We start from the raw sequence: 26,328 nt of genomic DNA, 5'->3' as shown, positions 1-26,328 counted from the left end.
TTGTGTTAGGAGAGGTTATGACTTAATACAGCTTGAACTGTGTGATGTACAAGAGGCCAATCAACAGGGACAGAAAGGGGACAACGTTGCTTTTGCTTTGCTAATTTTCCTCTGCTTTTATGTAGCAAAAGAGGAATCAAAAAGCCACCAAAAACCAGCAGTCATTTTCCTTTTTCTTCCCTTTGAGGAGGAGAGTTAATGGCAGGATTAAGGTTATATTAAAAAGTCATGTGTTGCTGTAATTTGAGAGAAAGCTGTGTTTTAGCTTAATTCATATTGTCTAATGCTTGTTTTTTGAAAGTGCTGTAGTGGAATAACATTGCCGTAATTCTCTCTTGGCAGCATTCCTTGCCTTCTGAAGTAGGTGGTTGGCTTGCAACTATTAAATTCCTTTATTTTTAGCAGTAATCTATTCCTGGATGAAATACAGCAAGTTACAAGTGTAACACTGCCTTGCTAGAGAAATGCTTTATTCCTGGTTTGTGTTTTGCATCCACAGTTGTGTGATGTGGATTGCATCCATTCAATCAGAGTTCCATGGCTGCAGGAAGTGTTTCCTGGTGAGCCCTGTTGTAATTCAGCATTTTGCTGTCCTCACGTGTGAGCAGCACATAAGCTCCAGAATACAAGAGGAAAGAGGCATGTAGAATTTGCTCTCATTCCTGATATTTGTAGATTTGGCCTTTCACAGAACATTTCAAGTGTAACTTGAAATAAAAACAACTTGCTGGGTTGGGTATTTTGTTTTGGGGAGGTTTTTGGAGTGGGGGGGAAGAGGAGAGTTGGTTGGGGTGTGTGTTTGTAAGTTCTTGGGTTTTTTGATCCACTTACTCAATTTTCTCTTTCAGAAGCTTTTGCAGTTCTGTACTTGGTGGGAAGGAGTGGCTGTCACTGCTGACTGACAAAGCATCTATGTGTAAATCAATCATTCTCTTTGTAAATGTCCACTTCTGCTCATTTAACTCAGAAAACCACAGTACTCTATCCACACAGAAACAAGGAATATATCTGGGAATGTGCTGCCAAGGAAGGGTTTGGACGAGGCAAGGCCTATGGTAGGAGTACAACAGCCAAAATTATATCAGTTCTTTCTATAAGGAAGTGCCACTTCCTGGGAATAAGTTGCTTTCCACATTAAATATTTCACTGCTTGCAGCAAAGTTTTAAACTTACATTACTGTTGACATCTTCTGTTGAGACTTGCAGGCTTTCTGGAACAAGTTTGCTCTCTACTTTTTTCCTCTTTACTTTGTTTTGCAGTTTTTTTAGACTCCCTTGTTAAGTATTGGTAGTTACCTTGCAGTCAATGAATCTGGAACTCAGAAATTACCTGGAAAAATTCTTACTGGAACAGCAGTCAGCAGGGACAAATTCAGTATTAATGTGAGTAACAAAACAGGTTGGCAAAATGGATGTGAAAGAAGGTGTGTAACTGAATACTCATTATTCTCATAGCTACTAGTACTCACGCCTAATAATAGTATTTTGTTATTTGTCTGAACATTAATTGCTCTGCAAAAGAAGATTTGAATTGGAGAGAGAATGTAAGAGAATACCAGATATGGGAATACTTAGGAGAGAAATTCAAAGTCAGTATACTGAAAATGAGTATTATTTTGGTCCTGCTTAAGCTTCATGCTTTTATACTAGAAATACTTGGAACTTCAGGATTGTCTTGGCTGCACTATAGAAGGTACAGTTCATGTGTAGTCATGCAGCTTGTAATGTCTTTTTTACCTGTGGTTAGTAACTACTGGAGAGATTAAGAATACTCATCATAGCTATGTTGTTCTTTAAGTGCCTCTGGGTTGTTTTCTTCCTCTTTTTAATTCTTCCTTTGCCCTGAGGCAAAAACTTTTTTCACTGAACCTTCAAGAGCTTGGGGCTGGTGAAGTATTTGGGGCTGGCAAACTTGATTGAGTTTACCTCCATTTGAAATGATAAATGCTAAGGAGGCCCTATTGCTGCTTTTAAATATGTGTTATCCTTATTTTATGCACGTCCCTTTATCTCATCTTTGGAGATGCCCCCAGCATTGTTGTGCTATTGCCTGAACTCCAGCAGTGCTGTTTGGCTCAACACATACAAGAATTTCATACTTCCCACCCAGCCTTTGTTGATTAAAATACAAATGCCCAGTTTTAGCTGAAGAAAACGGGGGTTTAGCACCTGAGAGTGAGTTTGTGGTAGTGACTTCTGGGGTGTTTTCTTTTGCCTTGGAAGGCTCCCAAACAATGCTCTGACTCTTTGAATGTTTTTGAACCCTTCAGAGTTCTTAGCACATGAATCTCCTCTCTTGCCTCTCTCATATGCAAATCCCATATGCAAATTGCAACAGCTAAAGCATTCTTGGACACACTGAGGAATACCTAAAACAATCTTGGACATTTCAGGGAGTATTGTGGGCCCACTCTGGTTCTTAGGGCCTCCTGTCAAAGGTGCAGTTGAGTTGGTTGCACAATCTATCTTCAATGACAGATAGGTCTCAGCCAGAATGCTCCAGACTCTATCTGCTAATTCAGAAGTGACTTTCTGATTTGGGGCACACAGGGCACACAGAGAGCTCATCTTTGCTGGCTGCTCATTCTATAGGACAGAGGAGGTTGTCATTTGAGAAGAATCTCATGCAGTGCTATATTCCTTCTGTCTGGTTCCACAACTCTAGTAGAGAAAACTGCTTTTGGAGTCTTCTCACCTTTGCACCTGAAGGTTCTGTCTGTACAGACACTGCTGAACCACAGACTCCTTTAAGCAGAGCTAATACTGATAAATACTAATGAATACCAGTCTTGCTCTGGGCTGGTGACAGTAAACTACCAATTCTGAAGATGCCTCAGAGAAGATGAAACAGCTCTTCATCCATCTCTACTCTTTAAAGACAGATAACTGCTTTGTTCCAGCTTTCAACAGAGTTTGAACTGCTCTAAACTGTCTGTATCTGTTATGCTGTGCTAAATTATTCCAGTGTGTGTTCTGTTCTCATGGGAACCTATCTAGCCAAAAGGTAACATTCTTTTTTCTTTTGGGAAGCTGTCCCAGACCTGCTGGAGAGGAACAATTATTGTCAGCAGCTATTTACTAATACTAAAAAGGAAAGAGGGATTAGGTCTCATTTGAGTTTGCAGAATAAAGCACATTCATGCACAAATTCGAGGTGGTGATTTTAGTCAGAGTATTCATACAAACAGTTCCATATTCATGCAGCTGTTTTGTTTTATGGTCACTGGATCAGGGAACTGGCATAGACTGCAGGAGATTGAACCTGTAACTCTTGGGGTGTTCCTCATTTCCTTCTGCAGTCTGGGCTGCTCAAGGTTTGTCCAGGCAGTAGCCAAGGTATGGCTAGGAGGTAATTAGGAGTTGCCATATAAACAGAATGGTATTACTAGAAGGGGCAAGGATGGAAAGAAAATTAATGATGTGTCAGATCAGTGCTTAGATAGATATTATTTATAGTCTTGATCCTTAATTACTTGGGTTTCTGTATTTCTATTTTGGATCTTCTGTGTTAGTTTTTTGCTCTGCTCTCACTTGTCTGTAATTAGTGCCCCAAGAGACACTTGCTTTGCCATGAGTGTTTCAATTTCTGTTGCCTTTAAACAGTGCAGGGAAAGGATATTTTATTCAGTGCAAGAACTATTGATCTATCCAACTGTAAAACCAGAGAGTGGAAGTTCTAACAGTAAAATCAAGTGAAGTACACGTTAAAACCAGGAAAAATGTAACATAAAAGACACAAGGATCTAAAGGGACTTGTCCAGGCTGTACTGTGATCCTAGAATGCCCAAGATTCACCTCAGCTGGCAGCAGTGCTAGCTCTACATAAGGGAGAGGTTGGTGGTATCTATAGTATTTGCATAGAAATGATTCTTAGTGAAAAAGAATTGCAAATTTTAGATTATTCTCCATCCTGGCCTAAATTGCCCCAAAACAGCAGCAGTTCCCTTCAGCTTTACTTTTGCAGAATGTCCTGTTGCTGTATCCTAGCTCAAGTGATGTTGTATTTCTTAGGGCTTTCATACATTTTTGTCTTTGATGTTGTTTTTAAGAAATGTGTAAGAAAACATGGTGGGCAGGGGGTGGATGAAGATGTAGAATCCAGACTGTACATTAAGAACACATTTCATGTAGCACTGACATAAGGCTGCTTTGGGGAAGGATGATTCCTTACAGAGCTGTACTGAATTTTTGTCTGATCTGCAAGGTTTTTGGAGCATAAATTGTACCTTGATTTAAAAAATGACAAACATTGTTGCTTGATTAGTAATAGAACCACAGCCTCTTTCTCCTTCTTCGTAAGATGAAGTCCAGTGAGAAAGATCTGTCTTTGGTTTTGAATTATTTAATTTAAATAAAGAAAACTATAAACACATAATTTTGCTATTAGAAGGGTTGAAGTGCTGGCCAAGAGTGTGACTTGAAAACAAATTATGGCCAGAATTGTCTTACAGAATTAAACCTTTATTGCCTAAAAGCTGACCATCCTTGTTGATCCCCACTTTGAAAAGCTGGGGTTTGGCCAGGCATGACTTGATTCAATTCCTGTCCAAATTAGACTGCTATGAAGCTGCTTTGCTTTCACAGAGTACTTTTTGTAGGCAATTAATCAATATCTCCTGGAGAGCTTCAGCAGAGGCTGTGGTTGTAGTTGCTCAATCACTGAGGTTGCCAAATAATCACATGCATTTGTTTTGTTTGGGAAAACTTCATGTGATGATTTGTTTAAAAAAAACAAACCCAAAACTACCACAGACCAATCACTGGGGGTGGCAGTGGGGCGTGCATGTGGGATGCACAACCAAAAAGCCATGAAAAACCTCTCAAAGTCCACATATTATGTGGATTATCTGGAAAATAGATAATCTGTACACTAGACAAACCTGCAGGCTCACAGATGTCCCAGGCAGAGAATCAAAGCTGCTTTAGGTACAGCCCAGTGCTTGTATCTCCCTAGAGTTCTGGTCCTGCCCCACTATTTAGCATCCTTCCTCCTGCCTTGCACCTGGGTTTAGTTTAATGCCCAGGTGTGATGGTCTTTGCTGTGAGCTCCCTGGTCAGCTTTCTCAACTATTAACTGCTACAAATGCTACAATTGCTTCTATTAATAGTTAAGAGGATGCATTTCTGTGATCTCTTTTTAAGAATTAGTAAACCTGACATGACTAAAATGAGCCAGTGGTATAACTCTGGGGTACAGGAGAAAAGCTACAGCAGGGCTGGTTATTCCATAGCCAAGAATTTCTTTTCCTGAAGCAGAAATCCTTCTGATTTGCATCTCTCTGATGGAGATGGCCCTTTGGATCAACACATGGAATATACTTCCTGGTGGATGCTCTAAGTGGTTCATGGGACCAGAAAACAAAGTCAACCTAAAAATCAGCAGTGTGAGCAGAGCTCAGCTGAGGGTGTGGGCATAGAAGGGCAGTGGGAGCCGTGTCCTGGCTGTGCTTCTTCCCTTCCCTGTCAACTGCTGTGCTGCTTTAGACCCTGGTAACAAATGTGCCAAATCCACACCCAGTCTTGGGAATAACGTTCAGGAATTTGTTATTTGGTGATGTTTTCAATCTTCGTTTTTTAACAAAAGCAGCTGTAACATTAATCTCGCAACTAAAATGTTGCTCTGTAATTTCAGATTGACCTGTGAAGTTGAGAGATGTAGAAGGGAATGTTCTTGTCACTTCAGTTAAAGGAAATTACAGCCATGATTAGTGTCAAGTGGAAAAGGATTATTTTGAAAGCAAGCTGGAGCTGCACAGAATAATGGAGAGTTATCTTGGAGAACACTCATGTAGAACATGAAAAGAATAAGCTAAAAATCCAGCTGAGAGGTAATCAGGGGAGAACAAATCTAAAGCAAAATTAAAGCAAAGCAAGCTTCTTAAATAAAAGGTATTGCTATATTAATAAATCTAGGGAGTTTTGTCAGATTGCAGAGCTTCTTTACCTGCTGGGTGCTTCCCAGGAGTTCCTTTTGATTAATTACAGTTGTCCCTGAGCAGCAGAGCATCAAGTTCTATTCAGTATTGCCACCTTGTTTGATCCTGATCCTTGTTTTACCTGCTGCTTTCTCTAAGCCTCACCTGCAAGAACAATGAGAACTAACACTCCTCAGGGTTTTAGGATCTTTTGTTTTGTTTTATTGTCTTTGGTTGAGTTTTTTTTGTTTGGCTGTTTGTTGTTTTAAATGTTCAGCCTTTGTGGGTGCAGTGAAAAGCCTGGATGTCTGAAGGGAAATGCCCCGGGGGTACAAAACTGGATAAGCAAGGAAAAACAAGCCAGAATGTACTATGTGTCAAGATTTCTAATTCAAATATTCTGGATTTAGGTTTTGGTGGACTCATCTCACATCCTTGAATGTGAGGAGGAAAATGAGGAGGGAGATAGCACAGGGTAATGTGAGGAGAGGCACGTGTGCATTTATTTTCCTTTGTGGTGCTTCTAAATTCCATAATTGTCTCCCCTGGGCTCAGAGAGAGCTGTCTCAGCAATTCAGAGCTGCAGCAGCTGAAGAGGCTGTAGGGAAATGGGGCTGACACCCTTCAACAGGACAAAGAAGAGAAGGGGAAGGAATGTGGGTTAGAGGTGCAGAAATCCAGTATTTTAGAGAAACTCCTGAAGTCTCCAGAAGCAGAAAATCGAGAAGGAAAAAACAAAAAGACACAATAATTCTGTAAATAATTATTACCAATTTGATAAAATGAGCATTTAAAAGGCAGTATCAAAAAATAATAAAATTCAGAGACCTTGAGAAACATTATGGCCAAGATTTATTTATTTTGCTGGATTTGTTTTTTCCCATAGAGCTGTATGTATATCCTGCACCTGATCCTACAGGTTATATATCTAAATTTGCAATTCTAATTAAATGGGTTGCTCTAAGGGCTGCGTAGAGAAAATTACTATGTTGATTCCCAAATTGCATCAATCCCATACTGTCATTAGAAGAAAAAAAAAAAAAGGGCTGGATCAATCACATTCTTAAATTTTCCTCTAGTAACAATGGCACATTTTATTGCAGTGTTATAGGGCCAGGTAATTTAAGTGAATTTTATTTATCTTCAGACATCTAAAAATTAGCAGTCTAGACACCTTGTAGAGAGACATCCATGGCCTGGCATCCCCAGGGGGAAAATCATCCCATCCCAGGGTAATTGTGTAAGGTAGGAGGAATGAGTCACTCTGAGGAACCTGTTCCTGTCTGCTGCCCCAGGAGCGTGTGGATGTCTAGACAGCCAGCATTTGGATAGTTAAGTAAGAGGAATCCCACCCAGCAGGAGCTCAGATGTTTCCTTTGTTATTCACTTGAATTAGTTTCCAATTTAGATGTAATCTTCCCCTCTCTTTCCTCCCTAGACCAATCCAGTAGGATCAAGTTTACATGAACCTTTATCACACTGAGGAACTGACAGAGAGATTTCCAGAACAAGCATAAATACAGCTGGCATCCATCTGTCAGCTCCCTGCTTAGTTGTGCTTTTATGAGTTTTGGGTTTTGGTGTTTTTTTGTTTTTTTTTGTTACATTTAGGAGGTTTTCTGCCCAAATTGTGCTTTATGTCTGCCATTTCAGCAAATGCCAACAGCAAGCTTTTTTCAGATTGTCAGGCAAACTAAGGATTACTTCTTGTGGAGCTGTGAAAGTACCTGGCAAACTGCATCTGGGAATTGGGAGCTCCTGGAGGTGCTGGGGTGAGTACACAGAGACTGCACAGTGTTTGTGGTGTTGCAGTGCAGGGACACTCTTCCTCTGTGGTGCACAGGCTGGGATCCAGAGCTCTCAGCCTGAGCCAGGCAGGAAGCCCATTCCCATCTTTCCAGGCTCTAGTATCTAATTTAGCTGTTGGTTCTGTGTCTTACTGTACAGGTAACAGGTGTAGTACCAGGATTCAACTCAATCTATAGTGTCTTTTTATGGTCCTTATTCAAGGATGAAACCCAAAGCTCATGTGGTGTCAGAAGTAACAGGATTACCTGGATTTATATTGTTCAATCCAAGGAGCAGCCTGTTCCTAAAGCTAGAGGGGAAAGAAGAGTTTGAGTGAATGACATTTCCCCTTACAAATTAAATTGTGTAGAGTCTTTGAGGAGCTTATGTAAAATATTAAATGATTCCTGAACTGAGTTGCACTTCAGTCCTTCATGAAAATTATTATGGAATTTGCACTGGCAAGAATTCCACCAGGATAGAATAGCACATTCTGTATTTATAACTGATGTGTTTTATCAGAGCCATTCCAGCCCCTGGACTGCCAGAGTCAGTGCACTCCCACTGCCAGGTCTCACCTGTGGCAGGTATGTGCTGGGGTTTTACTGCACTGTGGTCCCTACCTGCATGGTAAATCTACTGACATATTTATCTAATTGAATTTATGAAGGGCCTTTCATCACAGCTAAATACTTCATGGTCTTGCCAATTAAATTACATCAATCCTATAGATGGGAAACTGTGGGAAATTGGAGGTCACCATGGAAACCTTCACTGGAGCAGGAAATGAAGCTGCTGTGCTGATGAAGTGAGTAATCAGTTATGTACAGCCTAAAAGCAGTGCAGTGCACCTACCCTGCCTCTCATGGCTGTGTCGTGCTGGGCCTCTTCCCCACAGCCTGGCTGGGGCTCTCTTGATTTTAAAAATGTTCTTTGTGTGGAACTGAGTGAGCCCTGCCTTTCTGAGCTCTGCTCACGGGGCTGTTTAAGGTTAACATGGCAGCTGAAGCCAAGGCCAATTCCTGTTTTGTTGTCAATATTGGGAAGAGGGATTAGGACTAATGCTTCTACTGTTACTCAGAAATATCAACAACCTAAGCTTAAAATAATCAGGTAACTGAATGGCATTTCTCCAAGAGGAATAAAAGGAATAAAGATAAATGGGGATATACATAATATGTATGAGTGTATATCAGTACAAATAGAAAAACCCCAGGCTTTAATTCTTCCCCTGCTTTATGCCTCTGGGCAGGAACACAAAGCTGGCCTGCTGCATGTGCCTGGAGCCTTGTTTGTTGCTCTGCTGTGGAGGGAGCTGTCTCTGAAATCTCAAAGAACATGCAGTCATTTCTTAAAGGGTTAAACAAAATCCCTAAAGAAAGGCACATCAAGCCTTCACCTGTCTTTCAGTTTTAACTCTATGTACTTCCACTTCTCAAATTTCACCCTTCCTACCAAAAAGAGACGCATCCATTTTCTGAGAGAACAAACTCAATAAACTCCTCCCCACTATCAAACCAGTTAAAGATCCCTTTTCTTTTCACAAAGTGGTTTTACACAGCTTCTTAGATAATAAAATTCTGGGAATGCTTCACACCTCAGATCCTTCAAGCACTTCTACTGCTAACATAAACAAAAACTAAATGCAAGATTGACGTTGTTCTAAACTGCAAAATATTTGAAGATAAAAATCCCCTCAGCTGGCTGCTTTCCTCACTCCAGCCATGTATCCATGCCAAGTGTAACTGTTGCCATGGCTGCTTCGTCAACTCATTAAAAATAACAGTTCACTCCTCTCCAACTCCCCTCCCTTAAAGGAAAGGGATGTGGGCTCCCTAAATCAAACCCAGACAAGCCTGTGTGCCTTTACAGCACCACTTAAAAGGCACATTATTCAAGGAACTCCTGCCTGAAGAGTCTTAGACCCTGACCATCAGAGGGAAAGGCCTGAACCTGTTTGAGAGAATTCTTGGTCTTTCAGAAGTGAAGCTTATTCTGAAATGCCAGGATAGGGGTGGATCCAGGGAGATAGTGTTACCAGCTTGTATCTTGCTGAATAACAAATACAGCTACTTCTGAAGGACTGACAAACTTTTTTGGGGTATATCTTGTGTGTAGAACCACCCTGGCATAAAAAAACCTCAAAGCTATGTTGATACAGTCTTCTTTAAATTACTGTTACACCCTGATGCCTGCAACTGTAGCTGTGAGCTCTTCCCTTTCCTGTCACAGAGCACAGCTCCCAGCCCAGCTGCTGTTTCTGTTTTGCTTTCCCAGATGCAATGTGTGGAGGTGCAATTGTCCCATGCTCGAGCTGTGCCTACAGGATCCTGCCCCCTGAACTGAGCTCTCCTGCTGGGCAAGAGCACTTGCTGTGTGCTCTGGTTCTCTGGCCAACAGCATTGGAGATAAAAGAGGAGCAGTGATCAATTTACAGGAGATTTATGTGAGGTAAGGGAAAAAGCCTCACCTTTGTGTGACACTTTGACCCATTCTGCCACTAGACTCACACTCTTGTCCCTTCTCATATCCATTCAAGTTATTTGATGTAGGAGATGCACCAGGGCTATTTATCAGCTTCCAAATATGGATCTCCTCCCAGATTTAGGGAATCCTTGTGACATCAGTGGTGCCCAAGTCCCTGCACACCCCCCACACCAGGACAAGGCTGGAGCTGAGCAGCATTTGAAGCAAACACTGCAGGAACCACAGTTGATAAATGGGAGTTTCTCAGGTACCTGTGAGCACAAGCCCATCACCCTTCATGCTGCTGTACCAGCTCCCTGGGAATTCACTTTTGAGAATAAGCATGAATTAGCAAGAGACTCTTTTAAGCAGTCTCTGCAGCTGCTTGCCTGGGTTGCAACATGAGCCATGATAATTCATGGTTCAGATGTGTTCTAAATTTGTACAGTTCAGGAGTGCACTGAAATGATCCAATTGTTTGGATTTACACACTGCTCTGGGGAAAAAGGGGAAAAGCACTCCAAGTCCAACAGCATTCAGAGGAAAGCCTCCATCTGCTAAAAGAGCAGGCCAGATAAGCCACTCTTAAAAAATTTTGTTCTGGACACAGCCTCTACCTTCTCCCACACACCATAAGGCTTCTTCCTGCACTGTTCCCCAAGAAACAGAACTGCATAGAAGTCATGAAGGTGTTTTGACTTTTAGGACCTGATGAGGTGATTTGGAACACCCCTCCCAGGGGGAGGGGCTGAAGCTGGGGTTGTTGAGCCTGTGAAAGGTTCTTCTACAAGAGAGCTGGAGAGAGACTTCTGACAAGGGCAGGTATTGACAGGATGAGGGGGAATGGCTTCAAACAGAGTTCAGGTGAGATAAAAGGAAGACATTCTTTACTATGAAGGGGGTGGACACTGAACAAGCTGTCCAAAAACCTGTGGCTACCCCATCCCTGTAACTGTTTAAGGCCAGGCTTAAAAAAACTTTGAGCAAGCTGGTCTCTTTGGGAGGTGTCCCTGCACATCACAGTGGAGCTGGAACTAGATGATTTTCCAGGATTCAATGATTAGAACACATTCCTGGAATTCTCAGATTTCATACCTAAACACCACTGCAGCTTGGACAGATGGTGGCCTACTGCTATGATCAGTGACAAGGCAGCAGCTGTCCAGCTGTGACACTCTCTAGGAGCAGGTGAGAATTCACCATGACAGGTCCTTCCCAAAATCCGACCCACACCTGACAGGGTGAGGGTTCCTGAATAGGAACTGCAACCTAATTCAGAATTTCAGAGAATTAACTGAGTTGCTATTAACTGGTAGGAAATATGTGTGATATGCAGTTTCTCCCAATGCTCCTGGCAGTATAACTATACCCAACCCTTAACAAAAATATTAATAAAAGCCATCATGATTTATCGGTTACAGTGGTTTAATTTTGACTGTGACTTTACTATGTAGAATTAAGCACTCTGTTTACATTTTATGTACAATGCCACTCATAGTCAACAGGAACACAGAAGTGAAACCAACCAACAGCCATCCCTGTTCCAGATTAGCCACAAGTTTTGCACTTGAGCACTTAAAAACTTCAGCAGCAGTAAAGATCATGAAGATGCTACCACCTCTCCTCATCTATGGAGAGACCACTTTGATGTGCACACTGCAGAAAGCACCATTTTTACATCAGTTTGAAGAACCCACAACTGTTCACACTGCATGAGGATTTTCCAAGTCATGTGATGGTAATTCCACCTTTTTGTGGCATTTTCTACTGTTTATGTTCTATTCTGCATTTTTAGTTGTTCTTTCTGTAGTTTTCTCTACCAGAGTTCCTAACTCAGTGGTCAGTTAGAAAGAAACCAAGCAGCAAAGCCTCCATGCACAGGTACATAGGGCTGCAGTAAGGACATGTCAGACTGGGCAAGAACACAAGGCTTGTATTAGTTACTGTGTTAAGGAGCCCACAGCTGCCAGCTCAGCCTTCTCCAAAGTGTGGCAGAAAAGCTCAGCTGCAGATTTGGGATCTGTTCCCACGTTTTTACTTGCACATCCTTCTACCTTCTCAACTCTGATATAACTTGAGTTGGAAACCACTCTTTCCTGCCTTGTGGTTCCTCCCCATCTTCCCTCTGCAGTGCACAGGAGCAAAGTGCATCACATGCTTCACACACAGATTACCATCTCCACAGGAAGTATTATAGCACCATACACCACTAAACCAACCAGCAGTAACAACCAAGTTCAATGAGAAACAGACAAACTTGGAAAAACACAACACTGTTAGTGAAACAATGGTAAATTTCACTTCACAGCACCCTGTTACACTTAAAAATGCAATTTTGGAATGGAATTTTGAACTAATTAGGACTAAATGAACCCTGTAGCTGTACTTGTATTTGTCCATCCTGTTAAATGAGTACTGAACTGCAGAACCTTAGTGCCTGTAGCACACATGCACCCGAGCCTGAACATGCAGTGAGGAGGGAAGTCTGCACCACTCGTTCTAGCAGTGACCAAGTCACTCCACAGAGAGGGGAGAGTCATGAGTTTCAGAGGAACATACCATTAAGTGTTCTGGGAAGGCCCATGTCAGTGCTCACCACTGTCCCCCAGGAGGTGCAGCTCCCTCACCCACAGCCAGCTCTCAACCTCGAGCCACTGAGCTGCACTTGAAGCATTCCTATCTTAACTGGACCCCACCCACAGCAGTATCCCCTGCTCTCCCTTAACTGCTGAATACACCCCATTTCTGACATGAGGGATGGTGCCATGGAATTCTGACAGCAATTCAAGTTCAATAGCCTTGCTGTCACTTGGCTTGTAGAGCAGTCCCTGGCTTTGCTGGGCTCCACGCTGCACAGAAGCTCCCAAGGCAGTAGCAGAACTCCCCGACAGCACAGCTCACACTCAGGAGAACAGAGCTGTGAATGGAGTTAGGGAACCCTTCAAAGCAAACCATGACATGCTTTTCCAGCTGTACTGTTACAAGGTGCTCCACTGCCAATTCCAACTCCCCTCTTTCCTCAGAGCAAACCTAGTTATCAGCTCTAGTCCTTTTCTTGGGCTCCACTTCTTCACCTCCTGTGATGCTTAACAGCTTACAGGCTACAGCACTCACACCACTGGCAAACAAAGCTCCAGTCCAGGAGCCACTATGCTTTTGCCACTGCAAATACATCACTTTTCAACAGGTTAAGTCTGGAGTATCAATAAGGACAAAAAAAAACTCACTGGGGACAAGGTTCTAGGAAGTAAGGTGTTTTGAGTATTTAATAGATGACATTTCAAGCCTGTACAATGCAACATCATTCAACTCTTTTGTAGGAATTTTTTTTTTTGCCAATTTAATTTGAGAAACAGGCAGCTAACAGACAGTGCCACGTGATTCAGAAACATGCATGTGGCCTGGGGGGAAGCTCAAAGCATTAACCAAGTCAAAAGCACATACTCACTGATAAAGCATACATTGGACCACAAGGCAAACCCCTACCATTTCTTCAACAGAATCCCATCATTCTCCTCCTGTCACAACACAACTGTAGTGTCTCATCTTGTCTGTGACCTTATTTAGAATTCATCTGCATATCCAGACAAGGAGTGTAAAAGTAATTTTAGGATGGTTGCAACCTAAGGCAACTCCCACTGATGGTTCCTTTCTTAAGTGAACAAGTCATCAGCCAAAGCTTTTCTACTGGGAGACATTCAGAAACAAGTCAAGTATCACAATGTTTATTATTGATAGATACAAGTATATAAAATCAGGGCATGAACATGTCTTGATAAATTAATAGACTTAATTTCAGTACTGTAAGAAGGACCAATTCAAATTTCTCACCATGTCATGTTTCACACCCACAAAAACCTCTTCCAAAAGGGCATTAAACCATCTCTTCAGCCTATCAGTTTTTGTGCAAGTAAACTGTTCCTTTTAAAAAGACTTGTGCACTTGCCCAGGCTCAAGGATATTAAAACCTAGCACATGAAGCCCATTACTAGAGGTAGAAATACAGGCAAATATACTATTACGGCAACAACCATCGATTACAGTTAAGGATTCTCTGTAACAACCAAATGGATAATCAAATATTGCAACAACTCAAGTATTACACTGAGCAAAGTGCATTTCTACAGTATTCAGTGTTGCTATTCAGTTTCTAACTTAAAAACAGCCTATGATAACTGGCAGCAAAGAAGACCCTTGCAACAGACTGCTTCTGCTCGAGAACTTATGATGTAATTATTGCATGCTGCTAATACACTGTTATCTAAACACTGAAGATACTCTAAAATATTTTTATTGTAGACTATTAAGACATACTACAAAAACCTTTTGCAGAGAATATCCTACTGACATACTTCTGCTTTAAATATTGTGAAACATTACAGAGGAATGAATTTTCGCAGTGGTTAGGTCAAATGCAGTTACATCATAGCAACAGTATGTTTGCACAATTTAAGGCTTTGGCTGGTTCTTTAGTCAGCTTCTTCTTCAGATTCTTCTTCTTCAGCAGTTTCCAGCCAGGTTAACCACTGGTTTACCTGCAGTTACACAAAACTGGTTTAAGGGAGCAGGCATTGTTTCCCCATTAGGTACATCCACACAACATTCATCTTCCCCCCCCAACTCATTTTAAAAAAAAACCTTTCATTTCAGCCTCATTTGCACTACACACAGGCCTCCAGAAAATAGGAGAGATTTAAGTCATCTTGCTTTTAACTCCTTCCTACAGGAGTGAAATATGCCATGAAGTTTCCAGATATTTACAGGTTTCAGACACTTCAAAAGTTCTCAAACACTCCAGTGCAGCAGAAATAACAAAAAACAAGTCTCTATTCTAATGTTAGCAGACTTACCTGGAATAAAGCTTTGCCTTTCCCTGGAAACTCTTGAGTAATGTCTTCTTTCCATGCCAAGAAGGCTTCTTCTTCAATGATCTCCATGTCATAGAAATGAACAAAGAAGCGCAGTAACATGCCTATGAAAATCAGTTTAAACTTGGTTAGCTTTATAACCTTCTCAACCACTTGCTGAATTTTAAGAAATGTAGGGACAAGCCAATTCAGGTGAGACCTCAATGCACTTACCTTTTGGAAAATTATTGTTGTAGCAGTGCACCTGGAGTGCATATAAAGCACTCACTTGCAGATCAACATGGTCATGGAGGAACTTCTGCATCACCGGCTTGAAGGAAAGAAGCAGCTGTTTTTCCTGCTCGAGCTGCTCTTTAGATGGAGCAGATGAAGAATCCGATTCGTCGCTGGGTGGGTTTACTTCACTAGAAATATACTGCAAGAAACTGGACAGAAGAAAAGCCAAACTAAGTTCTGTGAAGTAAGATCAAAGCACTTGACTATCAAGTTAAGACAGCTGTCACTGCAACTATCATCCTGCTTTCACTTGCAGTAAGGAGCAAGCAGAGGGACTTGTACTGTGGTTGATGGCGCGCCAGCAAAATCCTTCTTCTGCCTTTGTTACAGCTCTACATTTTAGAAAGACACATGGATCTAGACTTCCTCCCAAAGAAAACGCTTCACACACTGATGCAAGCCTGCAGACTTGCTTTTCTCAAGTACAATGGGATTTTACTAGAGACTGTTCACTCAGAACAATCAGTCTCCCCATGTACTGCATCTTGGATTTCTGCAGAGCTACATTTGAGCGCCACACTGGTAGCTTAACCAAACAGGTACCTAAAATATATCCAAAGAGCATCCTACCTGGTCATCAATATATTCACAAATCCCTTATCTACATGAAGCTTGGGTGAAATGTTATCTTTAATCCACTTATAGATGGCTTGAGGGGATGGATCCGATTTTATTTGCTTTAGCAGTTCCTTCTCCAGTTTCAGAAGCGGGAACAAGAAGCTAAGCCCCTTCCCTTCCAAGATCTCCAGCATGCGGTCCTTGTTCTGGTCAATTTCTGACAAGGAAACAAAGACACGTGTTAAGTGCTTCTCAAGAGCTCTAAGTAATGGTTCATGCTCCAGCCACCCCTTAAAAAACATCATTCCGAACAATACTGACAGCTAATTCCACCAAGAGAACCCTGCATGTTATTTTACTCTGGCATAAACTAAACAACATCTCGCTTACTCTAGGATCAGGTAACAGAAGAACTCTGTGGCAAATCTTACCTGGTAACATTTTCTGCATATTCACTTTGCTTTGTTGGAACAATTCTGTTAGCCATTCACGGTCTTGTAACTTAGCTAACTGCTGAAGACAGAGCAGGAAGAGAGGGAAATGGGTGCCACTTTCCAGTGGTTGAGCCAGTTCGGAAATGCTCACCAGGTCCGAAATAATGGCACGGGCTGCAAACTGTGCTAAGTAGGATTTCACCAATGGGATGTCCACCTCCAGTTTGGGGCACTGGTCCAATACATTCAGGAATGCCTAAGAAACAGTAAATACACAAGATTCAATTCCTAAGTAATTCTGTTCCTGTGCAACATCATACTTTGCAAAGAGGATCCCAGGTTCCAACTGCTGAAATACTGCATGTCTTCCTTTCACTTGTGCCCCTCACAGGTTCATGTACTATTTTTACCTCCTCAGATTAGCAGGACTAAAAAAATATTTGCATGCTGCCTTTACAGCAGCTAAACACCATGAAGAGCCAAGAAACAAGAACTGCAAGATTATCAGACCACAATACCTGCATGAAGTTGTCACTGGTGGCTATTCCCTCCTGCTTGAGCAAGCTGATCAAAGTACTTGCTTTCTCTTTGTCCTCATCTGATCTATCTAGGGATTGAAGGATTACTTTGCTCAGCATCTCAGGAATGAAGTGTTTTGGAGCTCTCATTTCTCTTACAGTATTGACAGCATCATTAGCATTTCCATTGTTCAGATATTCAGTCACAACAGCCTCCTGGAGAGGAAAGAAGCACAGGTAAGCATCCTTTTTGAAGGTCACGTCCAAAGCTGTAACACTCACTACTGCACACTAACTTACAGTTTGTTTAAGTAGCTCTTCCTTAGAAGGAGGTGGTTTCTTGGTGGTCTTTGCAGGCTTCTCTTGTATAAGTGGTGGATTTGTTTTAAGACCAAGTTGAGGCGGCTGAAAGAGACCAGAATTTGTTTCTTTGTAGCACATCTACTTTTGCTTTTATAAAGTTTTACAATAGAAAACATAAAAAGAGCAGATGGAACTCAAATTAGTTTGGTTTCAAACATTCTTTTCCCAAGTCCTGCTCTGTGCAATCAAAGACATCTTTCTCCCTTCACACATTTGAAATTAAGTTTTTCAAGCACAAACAAGAAAGTATAGCCAACAACATACAGGAATTTTTGTATTTACCTGTCCCAAAGGCGGTGTCTGAGTGCGTGGTGGTTGAGCACTGGGAGGAATCATCGTTATCTGGGGCTGAAGCTTTGGCACTTGGTTTTTATTCATCAGGAAAGACTGAGCAGGTCTCAGGCTAATCTGTAAACAGTAAAGTCAAAGAAAAACTCAAACTGTTTCAAATATTCTGACCAACAATACACAGCCATGGACTCACTCCAACTGATCTCACTGAAGCATGACTCCATTTCTACAATACTGATACTCAAATACAAATTAAGCCACATGTGTTCTGAAACTCCCCCCAAAATCAAGTCACTGGCATTTAGTTCAACTAGTATAAAAACCTGGAAATGCTCCTTTTAGATGCAGTATGTTAGAGACCCAAGAAGATAATCAGCATGCTTGCTGATGTATTTTACAGCCAAAATGAAACTACCAAATTGCTCAGAAATCGGGATACAAGTCTGGTTAACACTCAAAATCACAATGCAGTTTACTCTGCATTTGAAATTTTGCCTATTAGCCAGTTCTAAACAAAAGAAAACAAAAAAAAAATTAACCTGGTCCAGCACTTCAGGGTTTCTAAAGTTCAGGATTTTCTGAAGTTTTAATGAAAAGTTTTGTTATCAATAGGATGCATGGGAACTGATGTCAGAGTAGTGTTCTTGGAAGTGTGTGGGAAGGAAAGGACACCCCAAAAAATTGCCCTCATATCTCAGTCTTGCTCATAGGACGCTGGATACCCTAAGGAAAGTGAGGGGGGGGTAAAAGGTGAAAGAGGAAGGGACAAAGAAGGAGGAGAATGAGGAGGAGGAGAAAGAGTTCCAGCATTAGTCCTCATAATAACGCGTCTTGCTATAATCATTGGGCAATATTAGCATAGGCTGTAAATAATGTAGGCATGTCATGTACCTCATCTGCATTAAGCTGTCCTTTCTTAGAAAACCGAGGTGGCATATCCTTCGACTGTCCTTGTTGCTGGGATAAGAGTCCCTGATTCTGGGTATGGTAGAGTTGGCTTTGCCCCTATTTCAGAAAGGGAGATATAGAGAAAGAAGTGCAGATGATGGAGTGGCGTACATCATTTGGTAAGTAGTACCAGAGGGACCAGAGGAACAAAGATCCTATTCGCCAGGAAGGGAGAAAGAAGGAGCAGGGGTGGTGGGAGTAGCATCTATCCCTAAAAACAGGGCCATCTTTTAATGAAACACACCGTTCTGACCCACCAAAGCCACATGCACCTTTTCTTGCAGTTAAAAAAAAAAAAAGTGTACTTGCATCTTTTGTGCTATTTAAAAAGTGGTTTAGAATTTTTGTATCAGCTGAGCATCAGTTATCAGAATCAAATCTGAATAGGTCTTTCAACATAAGCAGACTTTAATCCATAACATACGCATCTCAGGAAGTGCTTCTAAACAAGCTGAAGTCACCATGCAAACAGCTTCCTTACCTGACTTTTCAGAAAAGATTTGCCTAGGTCTCCAAACTGGGATTGAGCAGAAGGCATGAGGTGACCCCCATGGCCATTGAAGAGTTGGTTTGAACGATGGCGTCCCATGGTGGGTGAGAATCTATCCTGAATAACCCCTGGACCAGTACCAATTCCGCTACCTGGACCAGCAAGGAGACAAATGACAGTTTTAGTTCTTATTCAGCACAGCAGAGCCACAGCCACGCCACAACCCCTGCAGTGTCAGCATACCTGGCATTTGTCCAAACATATCAGCAAGCCCTCCGAGTGGGTCCCTGTCAAGTTTCATCCTGGGTGGCATGAAGGGTCCCTCCAGAAAGAAGTCGCTTCGCATCCCTTGAGACATAGGAGCAGGAATAAAAACTCCCAGATCCTTTAAAACAGGAATTACAATTTTGGTCAGTTTCAAGTAGCAGTCCCAAGAAAGCAAAGTTCTTAGCCCTCAACTACAGAAGTCCATCGGGTTTTAACCCTTAAGCCAACTGTGACACTGTGTGAGAACTACTCCAAGTGCACAGCACCAATGCAGGCTCTGGACCTTACAGGCAACACTCACTTTTACTGCATCTTGACGGATTTGATTGATAGTCTTTGGTCCATTGTCAAGAAAAGCTTTGCGAGGAACCCAGTTGTGTTCTCTCAACTCCACAGTATCCTTGGAACAGAACAGGATATTAGAAAAGAATTCAAGACCATTTTCAAGAAAAAAAGCAGCAGGGAGCCATCTAATCATCATACCTGCAGCAGGAAACGAATCCTTGCTGGCAATTCCTTACTTGACATCAAGGAGCGCATACGGGCAAAGTACTGATCCATTAAGGACTAGGGAACAAAAGTGACAAGTTAGGAGAACTCTTATCAGTGCCTTGAGTGTTTTCACTCAAGACATTCAAGACAAAATAATGCAACAAGGTGCCCTTTCCTGCCATCTCTAGCTCCTTGATGACAGAGTTTGAAGACCTAATGTATCAAGACACCTGAATCAGATACGCAACACAGCCAAAATTCTGGTCATTTTAAGCTTACATTCCAAACTCCTATCTCTCCAATCACCTAGCTGTGCTATGAATAGTTCCTCAGCACATTTTTTCAAGCAATGTTTAGAAAAACAATAGTCTCACTTATGTGATTTCCTGATGACCCTAACTACATCCTGGTGAGATGTTTAAAACTGTTTCAAAGATTGGCTTTTTCTATCAAGGGAATTGGTCTAGAAGCCATAGTTGGCACTCTTATCTGAAAGAAAAAAAAACCACAAAACCTCTGTTTTGTACTTATGAATACTAAATACAGACGGTTCAGGCAATCACAAGTCTTAGCCACATAATTTAATTAGGTTAATGACTGCACTAGCTAGGCACATACCTTGGCTTTCGCATGATCTAATCTAGGTCCCACTGTCCTCATTATCTGACAGAGGCACTCCAAATCCTCCCCCATATCTTTGAGTTGAACTCTCTTCTTCTTTTCCAAAAGCTGAAAAATTAAAGGTGAAATTTAGGATTTAAAAGTTTTGTAAATGACAACTTGTAGTAAGTAACAAACTTTGTACACTGACACATACAAAAACATTTGCTTTGTTCTGAAGGCAAATGCACTTAATTTTAAGAACTGCCAATTCTTAAGTGTGTGTAGTTTGAAGCACCTACAGCACACTTATGTCTGGGCATAACTAGATTCTCCCTTGGAGACAATTCCTATGGCTTTGAACAAAGCTGATTTTACTTCTAAATAATGCCAAAAGGTAACAGTAGGGGATGGGTAATCATCAGGACACATTTTTGTGTCATTTTATGCTCCTGCTCCTAGACTCTCAAAGCAGTATCAATATTTGCATGGGTTTTTGTTTTGTTTTTAAGTTCTATTTAGCTCCTAGCTTCTTCCCAATATGAATACTCACTGTTTTGATGCACTTATGAAGGATAGATTCATGAATAAGATCAAGCTTGCCAAGTTCTCCAATGAATTTGATGTTCCCCAGCATCTTGATCTTGGCAATGGCTCTCTGTTCCTCCTCCTCAGGGAGGAGGGGACCATCATGCTTATCATAGACTGGAAAACAAAGAAGCCTGTTTTACATGGCTGTGGGAAAAGATGACAAATAGATTCTGTATTAAAGTGGTTTTAAAACTTACTATCAACATTTCTGGTTCGGTTTTCAAATTCATCTTGAAGTTTAGATATTAGGAGGCGTCTGAATGTCTACAAAAAGAGAACAAAGAAAACAATTAAGCTGATCAGGGAGGCTACAAATGCATGCAAAATTTACCATTCCAGATTGAGAGATGCACTCACTGTGCTTTGCTTCTGTCCTGGATGACTCTCTGCTGATGGGCCATCAAAGTTGGGTGCATCTTCTGCCAGTCGCAGACATAGTTGAGCGTACAGCGAGCTATACTTGGGCTCTTCAAGGGCTTTGTCTACGATCTAGAGAGAGCCAGGTTGAGTGAGGCAGCAAGCAGCAGGAGGGTGCAAATGTTATTAGCAAAGTGAGTTACAAAACACAGAATGGATTACTGCCACTCTCATCTAGAACATCCTGTTTTCTGCTTAATCAAACACGAAGTGCAGTCCAACACCATCTCAATGCTGAAGCAAAGGACAAAAGCCACTGCTTGCTACTGAAAAGGCCACTAAAACTCAAGTTTATTATACCAACACCTATGTTAGCATCACCCATATGATCTCGTTTAAAGAAAGGGATGTAACAGTTGCATCAGTGTCCCCAGAGGTCACCAGTGGTAGCCTTTCCAAAACCAAGAGGCTTGCTCCTCAGAAGAAGAGGAAGAAGGGGAGGCCAAGCAAGTAAGATGGCTAACTCACACCTTAGATTATTTTAAAAAATAATAACAGAACTCCAAAATCACGTTTAGTCATTATGGAGACTTCTAAATTAGAAACTCAAACCATTAAATCTACTTCCTCCCTAGAAGATCCTTTTTCAACAGAAAGCACAGGTGGGACATGGTGTTTGATAATCGAAATACACAAAAGCATTTTTCATGCTACTTCTGTATCCCATCAAAAGCAACAACCCCACCCCATGCTTTTCAGTATGCAAGACAGCTGTAGTTAAAAGAAATGCAACCAACTTACCAGCAGTATGACCCCTTTTAGGATGAGCTTAGATTCTACACCCACATTGAGGAGCTCAAGGCATAGCTTGTCAAACTTTTCAGGAGTAAGCTTATTTAGTATGCTAAAGAAGAACAAAAACCAAAATCAGAATACACAGATACTGTAAGCATGCTAACAGACACTTTAGACTCAGCTTACTTTTTATTTTTGACATCTACTAAAAATTGAAAAGTGTAATTTTCCATTCAACTGGTTTTTTTTGGTATCTTCAGACTGTGAAGTACCATTGAAAACACTAATCTGCTTGCAAGAATTACTTTCAGCGTTTAAACTCAAGGCCCACATCTTCCCTTCCTCCAGACCATTACTTAGGTACACACTGCTAATGGAAGCAGTAAGGCAAGAAGTAACTTTGTGAGGAACTTACCCTCTTACTTTCCTGAAGATTGCATCATGTCGTTCTTTGTCGTTTGCGGAGTCGTCATCTCGTCTAGTGCTTCGTGAAGGAATCCATTTCTGAGCGTTTTGCCCTGGGGTTTTCCCCAGGAACTCGCTGCAAAATTTTGAAGAATGCGGTTATTAAAACAGAGACAAGAGATTTAAGGAACTGCACTTTTAACCTTTCAGTGATGCCTTACTCAAACCAATTCCATTACTTGCTTTGTTAAGAGCACACAATTAGCCCTACCAATGCTGCAACATCTGCTGCACAGGGAAGTACCCAACAACAACAATGCCTGGCACCCAAAACTACTCTCCACACTTTTAAAATTAAACTCTTTAACAACCCCATGCACTGCCTATCAACCATGAGGCACAGACTGGAAAACATTTAAAGGTCTTTAACTCAGTACATACTTCTGGCACAACTTTAAAGTTCACCTATTTTCAGTTCTATATTCACTATCAAGCATGCTCTGACTTTAAAATCATGGAAATCCAAGAGCAAGGTGACATACCTGTTGCTGGCAGTCTTGGGATAGTGCTGAGGTGCACCCCTACCACCTCCTCCGCCTGAAGAAGCACTGTTAAAAACAACCATGGAATCCTGGGTAAGTCCAAACATCTCCGTTGTGGTATAAACACTACACTAATTTAAGATGCCCTCCAAGGAGATTTTCCATTGCTAACTACTCATCAAACAAACAAAGGGTACCTGAAACGAGAAGCACCCCCTTCTGCAATCGCACTCTCCACTTTGGCGGCTTGACAACGAAGAATCTTCAAAAGAATAAAATTAAATTGACGGGGTAGGGAAAAACAAAACCTAGAAAGACAAACCAAGCATTCATATTATACTTGTTTACTATCAGCAATAGCATCTAATTTTAAGAAGTACAAATGTTTGTTCGACAACGAGAACCCTCCAACACTGAACTTCACAAAAATTAAGAAAACTTTCATTCGTGCAACACTTGGGACAGTCACAGAAATGCCGATTTCATCATTCTAGCCATGTTTTGCAGCGGGGTGAGGGCAAAGAGAGAAGGTATCATGGACTGAGCAAAACCCTCAAGTCCATCCAAAAGCCAAGAGTAGCGGCAGGAAAGAACGCAAGTACTTTAAACAGCACAATGAGTCTTTCACTGACGTGATTCAGAAACTATGATTTATAATGGCACGACAAAGCAAATTCTGTAGTGAAAAGCATCAGACAACAAAACGCACGCTTGAAGCAGTAAAAGGCGTGTGTTCTGCGTCCAAATGGCACCAAATATTGAAAAAAAGATATCGTCCACCCACCACCTCAACTTTCAGCCTGCATTAAGAACCCCACTGCATCGCTCACGCAGCGGAGCGGCGAGCACGGGGCCAGGAACGCCGGGGGGAGGGCGGGAAGGCCGGGAGTGTCCCGGATGCGCTCGGAGCCCTCCCGGAGCCGAGCGCGGCCGCCCGGGCACGCGGAGCGGGGACAACATGGCGGCGGCGGCGGCCCCCGCCCCGCCCGGCGGGCGCCGCCCGCTGCCCGCGCCCGCCCGGCTCTTTGTTCTCCGCCAGGGCGCCGGGCGGGCCCCGCTCCCCCGCAGCCGCCCCGGGAGACACCGAGGGGGAAGCAGGCGGCATCGCCCGAGCCCCCAGACAGGAAACATGGGCGAGGCGCTTCGGCAGCCCGCTCTCCGCTCGCGTGAAAAAAAAAAGCTAATGAACACTATTTAAAAAAAAAAAAAATCTGAAAATCCTCTCGTCACCTTCCCCCCAGCAATGTGGGTCCTCAGACCGCAGCCCGCTGTGTGCCGCGGCTTCTCCCTCCAAGGGAAACTGGGGGGGCAGCGCGGGCGCCCGCAGACCGCGGCCAGAGCACCATCCTACAGCCGAGCCCACTAAAGGCATGGCCCGTACGGATGGGCACTGCCCGATCCCGTCTCCCTCGCTCTAACCTGAAACGCTGCCGCTCAGCCTCCCCTCGGCGCCCAGCAGGGGCTGCCGAGCTCCTCCACCCCTTCGCTCAGCGGCGGCAGGGCCCGCAAAGCCGGCAGCGACCGCCGGCCCGGGCCGCCATTTTGTGCGGGAGAAACAGACAAGCAACTGACAAGAAAATGGCGGCCCCTCCGAGCAGCCGCCATTTTAGGCTGCAGCTGCAGCAGCACCCGCTCACTCCCGGCCCCAGATCCGCGCTTCTCCCGCCACTCCCGCATTTCTCACCTTCCCTAAGGCCTTGTCAGCTTCCCCGGGTCCCGGCGGCTACCAAGGGCAGGGGAAAAGGCAAGAGAAGGGGGGGGAGGGGAAGGGAGCCGGGGACCGGGGCTGGGGAGGGGAAGGGGGGAGCGCGCGGGACAGGGCGAGTCTCCGAGTCACCACAGCAGGAGCAGCAGCACCGACCCGACGCCTCCCCCCGCCACCTCCATAGAGCGCCGACCGCCGCCGCCGCGTCTCGGGCGCTCCCCGGCAGCCCCACTAACTTTATCACCCTTCACGCAACCTACCCCACCTCCCGCCGCCACCCGCCAATCGCCGCCGACCGCTCCACCCGTCCTGCCAATCACAGCCGAGGAAGGGGGCGGTGCCAGGGCCGGGGTGGGCGGTGGAGGGAGGAGGTTTGGTTGCGCCGCGCCGTCGCCGCAGTGCAGCACCCGTATTCACGAACGCTGCTACGCCAGGGGCTGCTGGCGACGCCGCGCAGGGCATCGGGGGCTGCGCAAGTAGCGTAGCCGCTGCATGGCGGCCGGTCGGCCGCCGCGTCCCCGCGCCGTTTGCTGTCGAGCTGTAGCCCTCACAGAGCTCCAGTGCTAGGGGCCTGCCGTGCGAGCTGTAGGCACGTTCACAGAAGGGTACTTTAATCTATATATGCTAGGATATATGTTCGTAAAGGTTTTCGTTTGTTTGGAGTTTTAAAAATTTTATTTAATAAATTTATTTAAGCCCCCTCCTTCAGCCCACATTTCGGATTTGGCTGAGGTAAAAAAATGAGCCGATAGCCCACTGTAGCCGTGGGCTTGCAATCAGACCCGGAGAAGAAGGTTTGCTATCTGAGCACCAGGAGCCTGTCTGTACGGATCCAGTTTCAGGTTTGCTTTTGGGGTTTGGAAACTATTTCACTGCATGTGCTTTTGGCCGGGAGCCGGCCTGTCCGGGGCCGCAGGCACCCCTCAGACATCCAGGGCTCGGGACAGACATTTGTGATTGTCGTGGTAAGCACTCGGCTAGTGGAGTGTTCCTGCTCGGTTAAACAAAACAAAGATGGCCAGGCTTCCAGCTGGAAGTTTGAGTCATGGAGCCTTCCAGAGGCTCACCCGTGAGGGGTTTCATCCTTGAACAGCCCGGCCTCCATCCCAGGAGGTGGCTAAGGTGGCTGCCACCCTGGCTTCCCAAAGGTCTGAGTGTAGCAGCCCTGGATGGGGCAGGGCAGAAAACAAGGGGAGGTGAGGAGCAGCCCCACAAACACCCACATCTGCTTTGTTCACACAGCCGCCTTCCACTTTCGGTTTGTGTGACTCACGGTTCAGATGACTGGGAGAAAGTGATCCATGTGGTAACTCCTGGGCCGTGCAGATGGCAAGTCCAAACACATGATCCTGCAGAACTTCCAGCTTCTTTCCAAAGCCATCCTCATTCCTAATGTTTTCAACATATGTAAGGCCTAAAGGGGGCTGTCCTGTGGGAGTTCTTACATTGCATCTTATCTGGGATAAAGCTTCTTCAAGGTAGGTTGCCCCATGTCATATCTATAAGCATTAAGCACAATTTACTCACTGGATTGTGTTGCAAAAAATCTCAAACTACCTGAAAGTAAGTTGTGAGCTCATTCGTGTTGAATAAAGGTGGCACAACTGTGACAGGTTCTTACACCAGAATTTTTATATAATGACACTTTCCCACATGGAA

The 26,328-nt window shown here is 43.4% G+C and overlaps 1 protein-coding gene and 1 non-coding gene across 2 annotated transcripts; both read right to left on the bottom strand.

The window, feature by feature from the left end:
• Positions 1-11,576: 11,576 nt before the first annotated feature.
• On the bottom strand, positions 11,577-24,069 carry EIF4G2 (eukaryotic translation initiation factor 4 gamma 2). The gene is made up of 22 exons (XM_039706793.1): positions 23,795-24,069; positions 23,162-23,272; positions 22,965-23,030; positions 22,433-22,558; positions 22,024-22,126; positions 21,223-21,354; positions 21,063-21,129; positions 20,828-20,979; positions 20,293-20,403; positions 19,666-19,749; positions 19,484-19,582; positions 19,159-19,300; positions 18,907-19,067; positions 18,369-18,482; positions 17,469-17,594; positions 17,124-17,228; positions 16,824-17,039; positions 16,303-16,561; positions 15,884-16,088; positions 15,251-15,462; positions 15,020-15,141; positions 11,577-14,704 (listed from the first exon to the last, which is right to left on the bottom strand). The coding sequence occupies exons 1-22, from the start codon at positions 24,067-24,069 to the stop codon at positions 14,639-14,641; spliced, it is 3,054 nt and encodes a 1,017-aa protein (XP_039562727.1). The 3' UTR covers positions 11,577-14,638.
• On the bottom strand, positions 18,159-18,328 carry LOC120501506. Its single transcript, XR_005627317.1, has one exon. It is a non-coding gene; the product is annotated as a small nucleolar RNA SNORD97 (small nucleolar RNA).
• Positions 24,070-26,328: the final 2,259 nt, after the last annotated feature.

The sequence above is a fragment of the Passer montanus genome, unplaced genomic scaffold (genome assembly GCF_014805655.1).
Source record: "Passer montanus isolate IOZ18808 unplaced genomic scaffold, ASM1480565v1 scaffold2, whole genome shotgun sequence".
Lineage (NCBI taxonomy): Eukaryota > Metazoa > Chordata > Aves > Passeriformes > Passeridae > Passer > Passer montanus.
This window is presented reverse-complemented; position numbering and strand designations above follow the sequence as displayed.